The sequence below is a fragment of the Enhydra lutris genome, unplaced genomic scaffold (assembly GCF_002288905.1).
Source record: "Enhydra lutris kenyoni isolate GAN:26980312 unplaced genomic scaffold, ASM228890v2 scaffoldscaffold46, whole genome shotgun sequence".
In the NCBI taxonomy this organism is placed as follows: Eukaryota; Metazoa; Chordata; class Mammalia; order Carnivora; family Mustelidae; genus Enhydra; species Enhydra lutris.
In genome coordinates, this window is record NW_019154130.1 from 5599979 (window position 1) to 5613172 (window position 13194).

A 13194-nucleotide genomic window follows, 5' to 3' on the forward strand; every position below is an offset into this window, starting at 1 on the left:
TTACCTTATGATGGATACAAGGATGTCGGCCATCCTTGGCTTCGGACACATCACTGCAGTCTCTGCCTTCATCTCCTGGTGCCTCCTTGGTGTGTTCTCTTCCTCTAGTAAGGACCCTTGTGGTTGGCTTTAGGGCCCACTCAGGTAATCCAGGGTGATCTCATCTCAGTATCCCTAAGTGAATCACATCTGCAAAGACTCTTCTTCCAAATAAGGTCACATTCACAGGCTCTGGATGGATACATCTCTGTTGGGGGTGGGGGCAGTGAGCACCCTTCAGCCCACTTCAGGGACCATAGAGGCTCCTCCGTCATCCCTGGCTAGATTTTTTCGCTGGTGCTTGTCATTACTTGTAAGAGAGATGGGATGGCAGAGTAACATCAGTGCGTCGTTGTCCGAGCTCCACTAGCAGCAAGTACAAAAACACAATTGTTTGACAGAGTCAGTGAATAGCAATTTTCTCTTTGATTGAATTATTCCATTTTTAAATGTAATGTCTGGAAATCTTTCCCCATATTCCAGAATCCCAAAGCCTTTCCAGTCTTTTTTTTTTATTATTATTTTTAATTTTTTAAGTTAGTTTCAGAGGTAGAATTTAGCAATTCATCAGTTGGAAATAACACCCAGTGCTCATTACATCAAGTGTGTCTCTCCTCTTCTTAGACTAAGACAAGATCCTATTTTGCCTGAGCCTCAAAGTTGTAGATTCATACCTGGTCTTGAGTAAATCAGAATTATATTGCATTTCTGGGGCGTCTGGATGGCTCAGTGGGTTGGAGCCTCTGCCTTGGGCTCAGGTCATGATAACAGGGTCCTGGGATTGAGTCCCACATCAGGCTCTCTGCTCAGTGGGGAGCCTGCGTCCCCCTCCCCCCTTTGCCTGCCTCTCTGCCTACTTGTGATCTCTCTCTGTCAAATAAATAAAATCTTAAAAAAAAAAAGAATTATATTGCGTTCCTATAGACAGAACAAAAAAATTTTTTTTTTCCTTAGGCACTTCCCAGATACAGCTTTTTCTTAGAGTTTGAACCTTACTCTAGTCTCACATAGACATGGTTTTAGATCGAGCGTCGCATAATTCTGTGAACTTAAAAAAGTATGCAGTTAATACAGGCTTGTGGTCATAAAACTTAAGCAACATAGAAATTGAATGAAGTAAAAACTGAATGCTCCCTTCTTCTCCTGCCATTAAGGTTGGTGCACATTTTTCGGAACCCCCTTCTGTGGACGGTGTGGACTTCAGGCACCATACCGAGCTCGTAATGTTAGGTAAAGAGAAGTGAATGTATTGTTAGGCTCAACTGCTTGTTTTTAGTGTCGTAAATTGCATCTCAGCAGCATCTTCGTGTTTCAATCTCAGCAGCATCTTCGTGTTTCAATCTCAGCAGCATCTTCGTGTTTCAATCTCAGCAGCATCTTCGTGTTTTAATCTCAGCAGCATCTTCGTGTTTCAATCTCAGCAGCATCTTCGTGTTTTAATCTCAGCAGCATCTTCGTGTTTCAATCTCGCCTCCTGGATGTGGCGTGGAGACAGTTTGTCACCGTGTGTAAGGAAAAGTTGAGCCAGTGAAAGCTTCTTTAATAATAGAGGTTACTTCTGCTTTCTTCCTCCCATAGATTCTAAATTCTGTTTATATTTTTCTCCTGCAGATTTAACCCAGAGACTGACTTCACCATAGAAACACCCACAGTTGTATCAATGGTTGGGGCAAGATAGTGGCAACAGGCAAAGGAAGAACAGCTCTGACACACTAAGGACGATGAGTATGCTAAAGCCGAGTGGGCTTAAGGCCCCCACCAAGATCCTTAAGCCTGGAAGCACAGCCTTGAAGACGCCTGCTGCTGGTAAGGATGATTTATATCTAAGTTAGAATCCTGTTTGAAAACTTTAAAAAGACAGCCTTAAACAATTTCATATTTTTGAAAATACTTGAAGAAGTTTTAATGAAAAGACATAGACCTTTAGGGGCACCTGGGTGCCTCAGTTGATGAGGGGTTTGACTCGTGGTTTTGGCTCAGGTTATGATCTCAGGGTCCTGAGGTCCAGGCCTGTGTAGGGCTGTGTGGTTAGTGGGGAGTGGGCTTGTCCCTCTCCCTCCCTCTCTGCCACTCCCCCTGCTCGTGCTCTCTTGCTCTCTCTTTGAAAGTACAGAATTTTATACCTAAAAATATTTTTTTAAGATTTATTTATTTGAGAGAGAGAGAGCGAGTGAGCAGGGTGGGCGGAGGGGCATAGGGAGAGAGAATCCTGCAGCGGCCTCCCCACTGAGTGTAGACCGCCAGCACGGGGCTCCGTCCAAGGACCTGGAGATCGTGACCTGAGCCAAAAATCAAGAGTTGGCTGCTCAACTGGCTGAACCGCCCAGGCTCTTCCCTGTATCTACAGATCTTAAGGAAGAGCTCTTAGTTAATTTAGTGCAAGGTGCTGAAATAGTTAAGTGACTTCAGTATTTAATCCTTACAATGTTAAGATATTTTTTCTCGGGGTGCCTGGGTGGCTCAGTCGTTAAAGCATCTGCCTTTCGCTCAGGTCATGATCCCAGCATCCTGGGATCGAGCCCCACATTGGGCTCTCTGCTCTGCAGGAAGCCTGCTTCTCCCTCTCCCACTCCCCCTGCTTGTGTTTCCTCTCTCACTGTGTCTCTCTGTGTCAAATAAATAAATTCTTCAAAAAGAAAAAAAAAAAAAGATACTTTTTCTCTCTGGGTCTCCTTGAACTCAACTGGGCCCTTCTCTTTGGGGTTTAGGGATGTGTAAAGAAAAGAAGGATGACCCTGGCTTAAAAGATTTGACGACACTGAGTGATCTGAAGTTGGCCATTGGTGTCAAGGGAGCAGGCAGTGCACTGGCTTGAGTCTAGGCCACGCAGGAAACCCTCCCCATGTCGTAGATGAACCCGTGGCCTTGATGGTCTCCAGCAGCCTCTTTCCCATCTGCTCTCTGTCTCCACCACCGTTTCAGTTTTCAGCCCATAATGACCATGTAAGGTCTTCAATAAGAGAGTCAGGGCATCTGATGCTTGCTTTTCTGGTCTTTTTGTGTGGTTTATATGCTATTAGATAGGTTATTAGCCATTCAGACAGGTGTCCACCATGAAATATTAAGTCCAATATTTTTCTTCAGATTTTTCCTTAAAACCTCATTGATCTTCCACGAGGGCAAGGATCTTTGTAGTTTTTTTTCGCTGCCCAAATTTACCCACATACCTAGAACATTGTCTGGCTCTTAACAGGAGCTCAGTAAATATTTGTTGACTGAATGAAGATCCCAAGTTATTTACATTTTTTTCTCTTTTTAATTTATTTTTATTTTTATTTTTAAAAAAGATTTTATTTATTTATTTGACAGACAGACAGAGATCAGAAGTAGGCAGAGAGGCAGGCAGAGAGAGAGGAGGAAGCAGGCTCCCTGGTTTTTTTATAGGTTTTTTTTTGTTTTTTTTTTTGTTTTTTTTTTTTTTGTCAGAGAGAGAGGGAGAGAGAGCAAGCACAGGCAGACAGAATGGCAGGCAGAGACAGAGGGAGAAGCAGGCTCCCCGCCAAGCAAGGAGCCTGATGTGGGACTCGATCCCAGGACGCTGGGATCATGACCTGAGCCGAAGGCAGCTGCTTAACCAACTGAGCCACCCAGGCGTCCCCAGGCTCCCTGGTTTGCAGAGAGCCTGATGCGGGGCTCAATCCCAGGACACCAGGATCATGACCTGAGCCAAAGGCAGAGGCTTTAACCCACTGAGCCACCCAGGTGCCCCCTATTTTTTATTTTTTTAAATATTGTTTTATTTTATTTTTTTTCGGTGTTCCCAAATTCATTTTTTATGTACCACACCCCGTGTTCCATGCAATACGTGCCCTCCACAATACCCACCACCAGGCTTACCCAACCCCCCCACCTCCCTTTCCTCCAAAACCCTCAGTTTGTTTCTCAGAGTCCACAGTCTTTCATGGTTCATCTCCCCTTCTGATTTCCATTTTGTGTATCATGATAAAACTGGGGTCTTAACCAGGGAGGCCGTAAAACATGTTAGAGGAGAAGAAAGCTTTACTGTGGTGTCTCCTGTTCTCCTTCCCCTCCAAATCCTTCCTCTCTTTAGGACCCCTTTGAGTGTTACCTGTTCCCTGCACCCTCCCACGGTCATACTCACACCACCCCAGTGCAATTTAGCATTGTCTTTTTCACTTTTTAGCACTTTTTGTGCACATCCCTTAGCATGTAAAGTCAGGCAGGGGATCATGAGAAATTCATCTTGGTTTCCTCAACAGTACTTGCCACACAGTGCATGTTGTTATTAAGAGTAAAGTAGCTTATAAACACTAAAACTTAGATGCTTAAAAGGAGATCGTTTCCTGTTTGGGCCCTTTTTTGAAGATTGTTTTTCAGAAACTCATGCTTGCAGTACCCTGTCAGGAAGAATGGTTCATGTACACAACTGGAATGGATTCTAAGAAACTGACTTGGCTGGCCTGTCTTTGGCAGATTATTATCTGTTTGATTTGAGATAATTTATTGTCTTGTAAAAAACTGGAAAAAAAAAAAAAAACCTTCACAAATCGAAATGACAGTCTCTTCTAATAGGTAGCATAAGGGGATGTTCAGCACCCGCTATAGGTTGGCCAGACCACTGTTTCCCAATCTACCCATAGTTCACACTTTCTTTCTTTTGATCAGGCCTCGGGCCAGATGTGACCTCTTCCTCCAGGAGGCCTTCCCTGACTGCTCTGCCTAAAGGCCCTGTCTCCTCCACAGCACTTCTGTCATCTGAGATTACCTGGTGTGTCTCTTGACTGTGTCCACACCTCTAAGCTCTGGGCTCCAAAAGGGCATGGACTATGCTGTCTTGCTCTGTCCCCTAGTGAGAACAATGCTTGGGACTAGTGCTGGAGTGGTAGAAACCCATAGAAAGGGGGAGCATAAATAAGTACATTATTTATTTATTTATTTATTTATTTTTTTTAAAGATTTTATTTATTTATTTGACAGAGAGATGACAAGCAGGCAGAGAGGCAGGCAGAGAGAGAGGAGGAAGCAGGCTCCCCGCTGAGCAGAGAGCCCAATTCGGGGCTGGATCCCAGGACCCTGAGATCATGACCCGAGCCGAAGGCAGCGGCTTAACCCACTGAGCCACCCAGGCGCCCCACATTATTTATTTTTAAACCTCTTTTTTAAAAAATTTATTTGACAAGAGAGACACAGAGAGGAAACACAAGCAGGGGGAGTGAGAGAGGGAGAAGCAGGCTCCCTGCTGAGCAAGGAGCCAGATGTGGGACTTGATCCCAGGACCCTGCGATCATAACCTGAGCCAAAGGCAAGTGCTTAATGACTGAGCCACCCAGGCACCCCTGATTTAATAAAACTCTTTATATACTACTTTCCCCTTACAGGTGAAGAAATTGAGCTCAGAGAGGTCATGTACCAGCTAAGGTCACAGTCTGCCTACTAAATGGTAGAGCACTTAAGAATGTGGGCTTTCTTTGCCAGTTCATACCAAATTTTAATAAATGCTTAGTGGTTGAATGCTTGAGTTTCTGGTGTAAATATCACATTTCTGGCAAAATATAACTTCTGTTTTTACCGCAGGGTAGAGATTGCATGAAGTCATCTTGCCTAAGCAGGGAGTTGGGCCAGGTGCTGTCTTTCCCCCTTGCTGTGCTTTCTGTCTCTTCCAGCGAAGGAATAGGGTTCACTTGGTGGTCTCGGAGTGAGATGGCAGGGCTGTGGCCCTGAATCTCCTCCTCCTCCAAGCCCGAGTGTGGATCTGTGGCTCCAGGGTCCTGGACTTGTCAGCCTTCCCTGACCACTCTAACCTGTGGGAATAGAGCCCATCTCCAGGGATCGGGAAGTTGTTTCCTCAAGATATGTGTGGCAGGGGATGGGGGAAAGAATGAAATCAGGCCTGTGTTATGAACTCGGGGAAATGGACTTTTTTCCCCACTTGCTTTGACTTTCCAGTCTTAATTGCCAATAAAGATTACATCCTACCTGCTTACAGAGTTTCGACAGAATTGAAAATGGTAGTGATGGGCTGAGTCCTTTTTTTTTTTTTTTTTTTTAAGTTTTATTGATTTAAGTGATCTCTACACCCAACATGGGGCTCAAACTCATGACCCTGAGATCAAGAGTCCATGTGCTTCCAACCGAGCCAGGCAGGCACCCGAATGGGTCAAGTACTTTTGGCCTCCTTGCTTTAAAAAAAAAAAAAAAAAAAAAAGAACAGAATAGAAGGACAGATGTACAGAATATCTTAGAAGAGCCGTGAGTGCTCCTGTTGCTTGGGCTTTCTCCAGTTTATTTTCTTTCAAGTTATGAGTTGTCTGCATATGAGATTCTTTTCTGATCCTTTCTTCTCTTTGCAGTTGTAGCTCCGGTAGAAAGAACAACATCCAATGAGAAAGCATCAAACACACCGTCCTCTGAGGCACAAGAGGAGTTTGTGGATGACTTTCGCGTCGGGGAGAGAGTTTGGGTGAATGGGAATAAGCCTGGATTCATCCAGTTTCTGGGAGAAACCCAGTTTGCCCCAGGCCAGTGGGCCGGGATTGTTTTAGATGAACCCATAGGCAAGAATGATGGTTCGGTGGCGGGAGTTCGGTATTTCCAGTGTGAGCCTCTAAAAGGCATTTTCACCCGCCCTTCAAAGCTGACAAGGAAGTTGCAGGCAGAAGATGAGGCTAATGGCCTGCAGACAACGCCTGCTTCCAGAACGACTTCGCCTCTGTCCACCTCTGTAGCCAGCATGATGACCCCCTCTCCAGCAGCCCCTTCAAATATCCCCCATAAATCAGCCCAGCCAACAACAAAGGAACCTTCAGCTACGTCTCAGATCAGCAACCTTACAAAAACTGCCAGTGAATCTATCTCCAACCTCTCAGAGGCCGGTTCCATCAAGAAAGGAGAGAGAGAGCTCAAAATTGGAGACAGAGTGTTGGTGAGTCTAGAAACCTTCTGAGATCATTGTGTTGAACTGATGAATGGTTGAAATGCACACAGACTCTGAATCTGTTCTAGAAAGACCATTCATTAATAGAGAAATTACCCAGCTTTTCTAGTGTTTGGTTTATGTGTGAACATGGAACAAACTAGAAGCTGACTATATGATTTGAGTGTAGTTATGAGCTTAAGTTTGTAATGATTGGTTTTTGATTCTGTCGACCAGTTTAGCCAAAGGAACATTGAGTTTATTACTCGTAACTATTACTTGACAAAACAAGCTCAGAAGTGGACTGGGGTGCCTTTATAAAAGGTTTTTTCCCCTTGGTTTGTAGTTTTTGCTGTAAGGATGGTGTGTGGGCATGTATAAGATCCTGCTTCCTGAGATATCTTGAAAAACTCGAGCATCATAGGAACTTATTTCAGAATTTCTGTGCCTTAGAAATAATCTCCGGTATCTTTTCCTTTAAGGTTGGGAGTTGTCTGCTTAAGATCTAGGAAGAGGAAGGAAGTGTATAGTAGTTTCTATTTACTAATAAGCAAGAAACAATGTATAAAGTCAGTGCTGTGACTAGTGATTTTGTTCTTTGATTGACTGACTTTTTTTTTTTTTTTAAGATTTTTATTTATTTATTTGACAGATCACAAGTAGTCAGAGAGGCAGGCAGAGAGAGAGAGAGGAGGAAGCAGGCTCCCCACTGAGCAGAGAGCCTGATGCGGGGCTTGATCCCAGGACCCTGAGACCATGACCTGAGCTGAAGGCAGAGGCTTTAACCCACTGAGCCACCCAGGCACCCCTGACTGATTGACTTTTAAAAGATTTTATTTATTTATTTGACAGAGAGAGAGAGACACAGCGAGAGAGAGAACACAAGCAGGGGGAGTGGGAGAGGGAGAAGCAGGTTCCCCGCTGAGCAGGGAGCCCAAGGCAGGGCTTGATCCCAGGACCCCGAGATCAGCACCTGAGCCAAAGGCAGATGCTTAACTGACTGAGCCACCCAGGCGACCGGTTTGTTCTTTGTTTTGAACAAGAGGCCAGAGCTGACTCCCAGCTCTGCCTTTGTGACCTCAGCAAGTTCTTTAACTTCGAGGTTCCTCATCTGTAAGAATGAGATGATACTGGTACTAACCTCCTAGCATCATTGAAAGGGTTACGTTAGATAATGCATATAAAATTCTTAGCAGTGCCTGGGATACAGCGAACACTCAGGCAACTCTGTCTTTCCCTGATGGAAATTTGAAGCTTTACTATTTTACTCTTCCCACACTTCAGTCAGTTCAGTGTACGGCCTGAAGTTGGCCAGCAGTCTCTGACCCGGTGCTCTGCCTTTCCTTGTATCTGTTCAGCAGCTATAAATTCCTCCAGGCCTGGCAGCTTCCAGGAATGCCGCAGGAGGACGAGAAGAGCTCTTAGCCCTTAGTGTACCATATGTCTCATGGAACATTTCCACAGTGCTCTGGAGCAGCCTTGGGGAACTGAGGAGGAGACGGAGGCTTGGGGGAGTGGGGTCACCAGTCCAAGGGCTCCCAACCCAAAGAGGGGTGGACTTGTCCTTTAAACTGTGGTCTTCTTACTCAAGGGCCTTTTGTGGAGAGCTGATGATTGATAGTATAGTTATAAAATTAGAAGTGTTTTTGATGACTGTTGTCTTACGGATAAGGAAGCTTAAGCCCAGAGAAATGAAGTGACTATCTAATCACGTAGTGAGTTCTCAGCAGATTTTAGAGTTAGAACCCAGAACTTCTGCCTCCCAGGCCCATAGCACCTCCATGCATTGAGGAGACCTCACATATCTTTGGGGGGTCCACTAATACTTCTTACCGTTACGGGGTTCCTTCTGGATCCCTTAGTTTCAAGGTCAGTAGGTTCCCTCTTCAGTTACGATCATCACGAATTTCAAAGGTTGATGCATCAGAACTTAAAGCATTTTTAAGATAGCATTTCTGTGGGATGGAGCTCAACCTGTATCTTGTTTGTTTAGCTGATGTTCACTGATGTACCAGCTTTGAATTTGGTACAGCTGCTCTTTTGTGGCAACAAAGACATTTTGATACCCCCTTTTTTTTTAAAGGATCTTTTTATTTTTAAGTGATCTCTACACCAATCGTGGGATTGGAACTCACTACCCAAGTTCGAGAGTTATGACGCTTACTTTTTTTTCTTCTTTGCTGTATAGATATTGCTACCATGAATCTTCTAAAGTTTTTTCTGGGTATATATCTTACTTTTATAGGATAACTTCATAGAGGTGGAATTACTAGGTTAAACGGCATAGACAGATTTTAAGGCTTATGGCCCATACTTACCTAGTGAGCTTTGGTTAACTCAGAAACCTATGACCTCAGCAGAGGACCACCTTATAGATGAGACTGAAGCTTGTATGCAGTGCTGTCCTAAGCTGTCCTAAGTGCTTATCTGTAAAGGACCTCTTTCCCATTCAAGAAAGCACGGGGCAGGGCGCCTGGGTGGCTCAGTGGGTTAAGCCTCTGCCTTCAGCTCAGGTCATGATCCCAGAATCCTGGGATCGAGTCCCATATTGGGCTCTCTGTGCGGCGAGAAGCCTGCTTCCTTTCCTCTCTTTCTGCCTGCCTCTCTGCCTACTTGTGATCTCTGTCTGTCAAATAAATAAATAAAATCTTAAAAAAAAAAAAAAAAGCACGGGGCACACTTTCTTTTTTTTTTTTTTAAAGATCGGGGCACACTTTCAAAACAAGAAACTCTCCCTTTCCTCCGGCCAATGTGTCAAACAGGTGATTGAAATACTGGTCCAGGGGCATACTGCTTGGCTGCTAAGACAGCTGGAATGACATGGTCAGCTTGGTTTAACTGACAACCAAAGGCTTCCAGGAGGCTGTCATGATTAAAGTGGACCTGAAGGATAGGAATTGGCCTGGCAGCAGGAAGTGGTGGTGGGGAGACAGAACCTTCTCGCTGAGGGAAGACAGACTCCCTGAGACGGGAAGGCTTTGGCGTGTTTGGGTAAAAGGCCAGTGTCCTTCCCCAGACGCAGTGAGTGTGTGGTAGGAGGTGAGCCTGGTTAATGATGTGGGGTCTGCAGGGACAAGTGCCATGGGGCCTACGAGGACCAGCTGTTCTCATTAAGAACAATGAGAGTGTTGTTGGATTTGTAGCTTGGGAACACCACTCTGGCTGCTTTGTAAGAATGGATTGGACGTGGGTAAGAACGGGTTGGAGGTGACCATTCTTTGAGGAGGTTGGAAGTTGGAGGAGAGCTCAGAGGTCAGCCTGGAGGAGTGTTGGGTCTCAGAAAGATTTTGTTTATTTTCTTTTTTTCAAGATGGCAGGGTCTGGGGTATTTATATCCTAACTAAACTGAGCTAGACTCGGGGAACAGGTTAAAGATACAGTAAAGAGGGGGGTCAGTGGTGGATAAGGTTCCTGGAAGGAGGTGGCACCCCCCAGCTCACCCAGGGGGATCGCTTGGCCTTTGATTAAGGGAGGGAGACTTCCTGCAGTTCTATGGGAAGAAGGAAAGAGAATGTACAAATGCTGTTTGGGTCGTAGAGACTTGAACGGTGTATTTCTAGGGAAATTTTAATGACATGTCCAAAACTAGTGTACTTGGAACAGAATTTCATTTGAATCTGTGAGAATCTGAAGTCCTATGAGTGTGTTATCAGAAGCGATAAAATGATTTACTGCCTTTGGTTAGTATTTCTGGGAGAAATTACAGGAGTACCTTAGAACCACAGCATTTTAGAGCTGGAAATAATCTTTTGAGATCACCAAATGCCTCTTTTTGCTTATAATACTGAAGCCCAGCGGCACTGGGTGGCTCAGTTAAGTATCTGCCTTTGCCTCAGGTCATGATCCGGGATCCTGGGATCAAACCCCACATCGGCTCCCTGCTCAGCGGGGAGCCTGCTTCTCCCTGTCCCTCTGCTGTTGCTGCTCTCTCTCTCTGTCAAATAAATAAATTTTTAAAATCTAAAAAAAAATCCATACATACATATATATAAAATACTGAAATATAGATGTATATTATATATACACACATATATGTATGTGTGTGTGTGTGTGTGTGTGTGTGTGTGTATGTATATAGTATAGTGAAGGCCAGAGAAGAAATAGGACTTGCCTTAGGTTGTATAGGTGTGTGATAAATGTGTTCATGTCTCATTGTGTCCTCACGCCCCAGTTCAGATGTTTTTTTCTCCTTTAACATGCTGCCTTGCTTAATAGAAATCTTTGATTTAGAAATAGGGAACATTTTTACTTCAAGATTAATTTTATTATTATATTATTATATATAATATTATTATTATATTATTAAGGAAATTAGGTTTAGAAATCTAAAATATTTGATCTGGAATTTTCCTAATTAAAGAAAAATGCTGTTGATTACCAAAATCCCAGTGTAACTGAGATCATTAGATCCCTGTTATGCGAGGTTTGGTCTAGAATTTTCCCAGTCCTACCCACAGGGCCCTCTCATGGCTCTTGCCATGCTGAACTAGTGCAGAGGAGAGGGAGGTGAGCTTGCCTTCTCCAAACCTTCGCCTGGTGTAACTTTGCTTCTTCCCTCCATTGCAGGAGGAGCGAGCAGATAGGTTTCTGCATTGGGTGCGATGTCCAGCCAGACGAGCTGTGTGAGAGCCAGGCAGAAGCTCTGGAGCTATGACTGAATCAGGCACATGTGTCTCAGGAAGGCAGTTAGGGCTTGCAGAAGCTCCCCCTTGTCACCTCTCCCCCGCACCTTATGCTCACAGTCACCAGTGGAACGAATTAGCCACAGAGTAAGCTGTGCTGATTTGGGTTTAGTATCCGGAGGCTCGAGGAGGGACCTCAGAGCTGCTTGTCGCAAACCCATCTGTGTCTTTGCCATGTGTCTCCGGCCTCTCTGTGCTCCCGTCTGTCCTCATGAATACCACATGCGTCTCACTGAAGGCTGCTTTCTGCTGCGGTTTGCTGGACTCTCAGAAACACACCTCTTTGCAGACTGGGAATCTCTGGGGTAACTAATTGCCTTGGTTGTTTTTCAGACAGTCTTGCTGCGTTTTTAGGGTATATTTGATTATTCAAGGAGGCTACCGACTTCCAGCTGTTGTGTTTCAACACAACTGTGTGTTCTATGCTGAATTCTTAGCTTATGACTGTATATGGGGAGACGTTTCAGCATTTTATTTTTGAAACGACAAGCTTTATTTTTTTATGAGCTTCTCCCAGAGCTCTTACACGAAGAATCTTGCAGTGTAGATCTGTAGGTCTTTCGGATACTGTGAAAGAGGAAAAAGTCTTCCTGAGAGTCAAAAAAGAACTTTATTCATAAGGGTTTTTTGTGTGTGCTTGAACCTTAAAAGAACTACAATTCACGCAGCACGCGTTTCCTTCTTGTGTCTGTCTTGATTTGTTCAGTTATGTTTGTGAGATTTATCTGTACTTACTTAAAACATTCCCGTAGCGGGGCCATTTAGTGTAAACACTTCATAATATACTTCTGTATATTCGAGGCATTTCTACACTAGTAAATACAACTCTATTTATTTATTTATTTATTTTTTAAGATTTTATTTATTTGACAGAGAGAGATCACAAGTAGGCAGAGAGGCAAGCAGAGAGAGAGACAGAGAGAGAGGAGGAAGCAGGCTCCCTGCCTAGCAAAGAGCCTGATGCGGGACTCGATCCCAGGACTCTGAGATCATGACCCGAGCTGAAGACAGAGGCCCAACCCACTGAGCCACCCAGGCAGCCCCAACTCTATTTATTTTTAAAGATTTATTTATTTGAAAGAGAGAGAATGAGAGAGATCACAAGAAGGGGGAGGGTCAGAGGGAGAAGCAGATTCCCTGCTGACCAGGGAGCAGGATGCGGATCCTGGGACTCCAGGATCATGACCTGAGCTGAAGGCAGTCGCTTAACTGACTGAGCCACCCAGGCACCCCAGTACAACTCTGTTTAAATTTTTTTTTTTTTTTTTTTTTTTTTTTTTTTGACGGAGATCACAAGTAGGCAGAGAGGCACGCCAGGCGGGGCGGGGCGGGGGAGGGGAGGGGCAGAGCTTGCTCCCTGCCGAGCGGAGAGCCTGATGAGGGACTCAATCCCAGGACCCTGAGATCATGACCTGAGCCGAAGGCAGAGGCTTTAACCCACTGAGCCACCCAGGCGCCCCGCCCCAATGATTTTTAATAAATGTATACAGTTAGGAAGTCACTATAATTCAGTTTTAGAATATTTCTCTCACCCTAAGAAGTTCCCTCTTACCACTTGGCAAGGCATTTCTACTACACCTCCAACCCCAGGCAATCACT

The 13194-nt window shown here is 44.7% G+C and overlaps 1 protein-coding gene across 6 annotated transcripts in view; it reads left to right on the forward strand.

Annotated features, from left to right (window-relative positions):
• Positions 1 to 13194, forward strand: part of LOC111156336 (CAP-Gly domain containing linker protein 1) — a 123051-nt gene that overhangs the window by 33297 nt on the left and 76560 nt on the right. For all 6 annotated transcript variants that reach the window (XM_022517101.1, XM_022517099.1, XM_022517100.1 and 3 more), the window contains exons 2-3: positions 1651 to 1845; positions 6351 to 6922. In XM_022517101.1, coding sequence (XP_022372809.1) covers positions 1761 to 1845; positions 6351 to 6922 — 657 coding nt within the window. In that variant the 5' untranslated portion in view covers positions 1651 to 1760. The remainder of the gene's footprint in view (positions 1 to 1650; positions 1846 to 6350; positions 6923 to 13194) is intronic.